The 6,988-nt window shown below is 36.9% G+C and overlaps 1 protein-coding gene across 1 annotated transcript; it reads right to left on the minus strand.

Annotated features, from left to right (window-relative positions):
* Positions 1-5,819: 5,819 nt before the first annotated feature.
* LOC146141103 (uncharacterized) lies at positions 5,820-6,988 on the minus strand. Its single transcript, XM_083392811.1, has 3 exons — positions 6,888-6,988; positions 6,028-6,198; positions 5,820-5,965 (listed from the first exon to the last, which is right to left on the minus strand). Exons 1-3 carry the CDS (start codon positions 6,955-6,957, stop codon positions 5,820-5,822), a joined length of 387 nt encoding a protein of 128 aa, XP_083248937.1. The 5' UTR covers positions 6,958-6,988.

Below are 6,988 nucleotides of genomic sequence, written 5' to 3' on the forward strand. Positions count from 1 at the left end.
ATCCAAAAATAATTAAAGGCAACTGGGGTTTGTTTTATGTTTCGTTTATAAGGAAAACAACACAAAAGTATTTGAACTCGCAACGACCATTCTATTTTATTGCACAGATTAAGGTAGGTATCACAGAATCAGTTAAGAGTATAACAATCGCAACACGAAAAATTTTGATCGCAACACGAAAATTTGTACAATATTTCAAATATAATAGTAATAGCGTTAAAATAACCGGTATTTTATGTCAAATCAAAAATTCGAAAGCAGGACAGTTATGGCGCTAAGACGAAATTCTCAACAAAACAATTTAACCCTAAAACATTTCTAAAAATTATTGTTGGGAAGCATAAATCAAATAAAAGTACGAAGTGGTCGATTAAGCACGCAAAATTTGATGATCTTAACAAACTAAATGTTTTACAATAGTTAAAAAATACCAACTTGTATTTATGTCAACTAGTCATTCAGTACTCAGGAGTATATACTGCGATCTAGCCCTGCTGAAGTATAATACAAGGTGCCTTTGGAAAGACTACTACCGAAATAATTTTATCAGATTTGTAGTGTAAGCAAGTCAAGACTAAAAAATCTAGGCTGAGGTGAGGTTCGAACTCACGACTAAGTAAAAACAGAAGGCAACGGTGCTACATCTTAAATGATATACCAGGTGCCTTCAGAAAGGCTTCCACCAAAATCAATGTATTAGTATTGTAGTGCAAGCAAGGCAAGACTAAAAAATATAGGCTGAGGTGAGGTTCGAACTCATGACTCGTAATATGCAGAAGGCAGTGGTGCTATGGTCATTTCTTGATCAGCTCCCATTTAGCATGCGTAGCTCAGTTGATAGGACGGAGGCTTTAGTTTCCAGAGATCGTGCGTTCAAACCTCACCACAGGATAGAGTTTTTTAGGATTGTTTGCGCTACAATCCCTAATAGGTGAACCGAATTCGGTAACAGTCTTTCCAAAGGCACTCGGTATCTAGTTTTGGTGTATTTAGTTACCTTGTGGAACAACATACTCTCCTTCGTTGTCTTGTGCATTGGCTGAAAATTAATAGTTTCATGTTTTACTCTTTGAATGATGATAGTATTCCATTAAAAATAAAGTTACTAAAGTAGTGTTATTACCTGTTTGATTGAAATACACAACATGCGACTGTGGGGTGGTTGGTTTCTGAACTGTTGTGGACTCGGCCATTCTGTTTACAAATAAACTTGTAATTTATAATTCCTAAACAAACAACATTTACTGTTTGTTTAACGTACCGTTTCTTTGTCATGACAGCAACTATGATGAGTGCCAGAAGCAACAACAAACCAACTGAAGATCCAACTATTATCCCCACAACTAAAAAAGAAAACATAGGATATAATAAACAAACTTTCTTCCATAAGTGATATTTTGTCACTATCCACAGCAACTTTTCTCTAATTAGTGATAAAATTAAATATGTTTAGGAAGTGTTGTAAGGGTACATATAGCGACATACCATTCAAAGGTTTTGTATTATTTGGTGTTCCACTTGGGTGAGTTGCTGCTAATTTAGTTGAGATTTCGAGCGGATTTGTAGTAAAGGATGGTGATTTTGTGTTGGTTAATGATGATTTAGGAGAAATACAGAATCCGGACACCGAGGATTTTTTTCCCGAACCTTCACACGAATTTGCTTGGATCTAAACATAAAGAGTGCCTTATAGTCTTTTAGTGAGTGTAATGATATACCAAAGCTACTGAAAAAGGAAAAAAATGTACAATAAATTTTCCAGCTTACTGTGAAATTAATCCTCTGTTTTTCCGGGTGCCCAGTTAATGGAATTCGAAAAGCTTCAACGGATTTGAAAGTGTTGTTGAAATTATGTTCAGAGATCTCTGCATTACTTGTTGCTGTCACCTGCAAACAGAGTAATTCGTGAGTGCCCACTTAAATTGAACGCCGCACCCTCATAACCAGTGTTGAATTAAGTGCACTTAAGTCACTATTTTCGAATGACTTGACTTAGTTTTTCGGACAAATACTTAGACATTTTGTATAAAGCAGTTTTTAAATTGGGTTATTTATCGTAGTATTTGCACATAAAACTTTTCGTTTATGCTAAATGTTACTTGAGACATTGCTTACAATTAGACGAGTTTAGCAGTTAACATTTGTTTTCATGACAATACAAAAATTCCACATTTTGATTTTGGGGGTGAAGGTTTACAGCCTCCGAATTTCGCAATGAGATGGGCCGCTGCAGAACAATATATCTAGTTTTGCTCACCGTGTATGTTGTTATATTCATGTCGTTTGTTGGTTGATTTACTATCAATATGCAAGGATCCGAGCTAACTACATGAGCTGTTGTGACTTGATCTGGGAGTCCGTATCCCGTTGTGGTCGCCATTTCATTAGTAAGAGTGATGTTGCTGCAGCCCGAAAATTTGACTTGCGCCTGATAAAATATATTTACAATCGGCCAAGAACGTGTTTTTATTATAGAAAAAATACTACCAATAAATAAAAGTAGAATTGTCTTACCTTGGTTAAATAACTTGTTTGAGCTTTTAGGCCATTTATCTGTGCAACTGATGTTTTGTATGGAACGTTAATTGAAACTGACATTTCCTTGAAGTGTACCTACAGAAAACCAAAAAAATCGTCGTTGGTAATTCAAAAAGTCCGATCATCTAAAATATTGTGTTCTTTTGGCAAAAAAATAAATCCTAATGGGCTGTCAAACAAGGTGTTGCTATAGGTTATATAACGTTATGTTAACAAAATATGATTAACAATGTGCAGACATAGTGGGTTAATGTTATAATATTGCGCATTCACATCAAATATATAAAAAAATGCAAAAAAAAATACAGTACATTTAGTGATACATCGTTGATTGTGTTTCCAGTTGCAGCAGAAAGTTTAGACAAATTGTCATTCCACTTCACGATGAGATAGTTAGAATTGCACTTCGCATGTTCAATGGTAGTTGTGACTGAAAAAATTAAGTTAAACAAACCTACACAAACTACCCGCACTCGCATAACTCACATTTGACTTGACAAGCATAATAAGCAGTTTGTGAGCACTGTACATCCTCCAAAGTGTTCAATGTTGGGTTGTAAGCTTTCTGCAAACAAGTCGATGGACTTGTTGTTGGGGCTGCGAAGTTTGCTGGAGTTCCATCGCTCCAAAGCCATCGAGAGTTGCTGTATCTTGCACCGATCAACACGTTTGCAGGAACTGAAGCAAAAATTGCAATTATATTTTTTCTATAAAACATATGTAAATGGTGATTGTACATTTAGTTAAACTTTATATTGCTAAGTCAGACAAATAAGGTATTCATTTGTAATAAAAAATACTTTCTCTGAAAGTTGTCCGTGTTTCTAAGTAGGCTACTGACAATAAGGTTAGTTTTAAAATGATTCAACCATAGTAGGGCTACAAATAAACTTGCAGGCGTTATACTGGCATTACGACTTACATCCCTCATAAAAGACAAACAAACATTATATATTAGAACAGCAGTTCTATATCGTTCCTGTATTTTAAATTTTCGTGCATCGCTTTTAACTAATATAGGAATGATAACTTAACAAACGTACGTTTTCATTGAACGCTTTGCATATTCAAGAAATACCTGGAGACAAAAAGCTTATCTCGTCGTTAACGAAGCTGTTATAGAAGTTTCCCTGCACGGTTGTCAACCTGCTGCCATAAGAACCAACTTTGTATCTTCTGTAGCTGTAGATTTGCTGACTTCCAGTTGCTGAAGAGGATCCATATAAATGAAAGTCGTAGAACCAATCTGTCCCCAGTGTTTTTGAAAGATAAACAAGTGTTACCAGAATATTTAAAAATGAAAAATTCCAAGTTAAGTCATATGCAAATTCACCTGTTCAAGGTCATTTTAATCATTTGGTAACTATAGAAAATGGAATAGGATTTTTTGTTAGCAAACACTAGAAACACTATGCAGCAGGCACACTTTTTGTTCCCAAACATTTAAAAGTAACGTCCAAGTTATTTTGCCAGTAAGACTAAAACAAGGCACTTGAAAATCGATACCTAAGAGCACTTGAGTCAAATCAATAATTAAGATATTCCAAAGCGAACGTGAAAATTAAACCCTTCGATTCTGAAAGCGTAGAAAACGCCACACCCCGAAATCTAAAAGTGAAATTTTCTACCGTGTGGTGGGTTTAGGTAAAAATTTCCAACCTCTGACAATACATCGATTTAATTGCGTTCTACAATGGAAACTGAACGACTGTATACACATTTATTGTAGCATAACCTACCAACACTTAGCGGTCCGCAGCTATAATTAGTTTGCCCAACTGCTACCAACCACTTTTTGGCTTGATATGTGCAAAACGTCACCTTCACACGACCTGTAGCCCATCTACAAAGGTAAACTTAGTTTTAATTTTGTCATCGAAAATCAGAGTTGGTGACATGCAATTGAATCGTTGTCGCCGGTTGTTCTATAGCAGCGTCATTGCAACGGCGTTTTAATTATGTTTCTGTCACCTATTTTAATAACCCATTCGTTTAATAATATTTATCAAACCATAATATATTACTGCAATAATCATGAATCAAAACTGACATGGGACAATGCAAAATAATTACCCCCAATATCAGCATGTTTTTGCAACGCCCAAACAACCAAAATCCTGCTTTAGCAGGACGCAAAACTTGCTTTGACCGGACGCCATACCTGTTTTGGCCCCGGACGCAAACCCTGTTTTGACAGGATATCCATGCAAAGACGGAAAGTGCGTCCGCTTTCAGCGCACAAGTGACCAGTATAAAATTCCATTACACGCTAACCCCAAAGTAGAAAATTACGTCACAAAAAGATGCATCGAATAATGTACAAATATATACAGAAAAGAAAATTCGTTAGTAATTTCGAAATGCAAAAACACTCTTGAACAGTCGCTAGCCTAAACTTATTTAACAAATCGCATTAATTCCTAATATTGGCTCGAGCTCATTTTTTGGCAAAGTAATCATTAAGGTTTGTAGCAACATAAGTATACGCTACAGTCATGGAAGGTTGCCAGGTGCGCCACGGGTAAAAGTAAAATTATTTGAATATATTCAACATAGTATTCTATTCTTGCCTACTCAGCTTATCTCATGGATTCCACAGTAGCCTACTTCCAAGATCTGCAACTATAAACCATAAAAATTCAAGCAATCTTTGCTTGGCCTCAAGCAGGAGTTCATCACTATACTTTTAAATAGAAAGAAAGTCGTTTTCGATTACACAGAAAAAATACTCTCATAGCAATTTTAACTTTAGACGATCTTACAGATATTTACCCCAAAATATGTGGGAACGTCGGCAAAATATCGCGTTTATTGCGTAAGACATGTTCACTGTACAACGGGTTACGTATTTTTCTAACGTTGAATTCCATTTGATAACAGGGTTACGGGTTTGCTTCGATATCACGCAAGTCGAACAGTTACTGCTACCACACGGGTCGTATCCATAGCACAATTTAATTAGGCATTGGCAAACTTTCACGGCTATCGTATAAAAAACTAACAAATAGTTTGATGATGATTTAGGCTAAATCTTAGTGGGTCACATCGTGTTAAACCACAAACAAATATGGTAGAAGTTGTAAAATATCGCATAGATTGCGACGTTTTACCCGTTAAACATGTATATAACAGTTTAAATAGAGTGGATTTGAAGATTGTTGTTTGTTGATTGAATACACTGCTATTGTTTGAAACGAAGGCTTCAGAATGCTAAGCAGTGTAAACTCGCCACAGCCAAATTGAAAACACAACATAGACCACTATTGTTATTTGCCCTAAACTTACTTTTTGTGTAAATCTATGAACCACAGAGTCTCGTTTGGATTGTTTTTGGTACTTTTCCAAGCTCCCGTCTCTGTTGGATCTTTAGAATATTTATAAAACCTGACGTCGGTCGGGTTGTAAAAGATGTAGACACGTCGCAGATCTGGTAAACAACATGATATTAAAAATAACCCAAGTTTAACCTAAAGTCCTGACTGAAATTACCAAATTTTATATTTATTTCTGTTGTCAGTGATTCATTGATATGTTGGTCTTTAGTTGTAGCAAGATGTCCTCCCAGTTTGACACATTCCCTCTCAGCTGTGTCTGCCTTCACTTGGTCATTTGATAAAGTCAAAACACTGTCCTCGACGCCAATCGTGGTCAGGTTGCAGACTAAAAAAAGTAAGTATTGCCCAGGTTAAAATGCAACGAAACGCGGATATAACAACTGACTTTTGAAAGCCTGGCGCTACTTGGACATTTCTTTAAAGGACTTTTTTATTGTAAGACCCCGCGTGTGACAAATTGACAGTTTGGCACAAAATCTTCAGGCTGCAGCGAACCTATCGATGTACATCCACGTTCATCGAAGCGTACGGATTGCCTTTTCTCTATTGCGCAATTGTACATTTCTAAACGCCTACTCGCCCACATGTTTTCTAAGCGTACTCGCCCACATGCTAGGCAGATAGTCGCTTGACCATGGCCACGTGAGAATACCTCCGACGAACACTTTCAACTTAAGCACTCGACATTTTCCGCCCAGCTGTACCCGACTCGCGATGCCGTCGCTGTTCTCAAAAGTGACTAACGAAGCAACCCGACGAACTTCCCTGCAACCTACGCAGCTTCACGCATGCCCGCTTCTGGAGGGGGTCCTGTAGCGAACCTACCGATGTGCATCCACGTTCATCGAAGCGTGCAGATCGCCTCTTTCTATTTCGCAATTGTACATTTATAAACGCGTGTTTGTGCTGTGCTACCCTCTTTTACCATGTTGCAGCTAAGCAATAAAGACCCAACCGCTTTAAGGCATTGATTTTTTCAAGTTGCATGTCGTTAGCAAAAGCGTCAAAACTTACCACAAAGAACTGGAGATAGTTGAAGAAGTGTTGCTACAAGTAGTCGAAGACAGAAACGAACATTGACCATTTTTGATTCAAGTTTTTTAACCTATTTATTC

This window comes from Ascidiella aspersa, chromosome 6, assembly GCF_963924565.1.
Source record: "Ascidiella aspersa chromosome 6, kaAscAspe10.2, whole genome shotgun sequence".
In the NCBI taxonomy this organism is placed as follows: Eukaryota; Metazoa; Chordata; class Ascidiacea; order Phlebobranchia; family Ascidiidae; genus Ascidiella; species Ascidiella aspersa.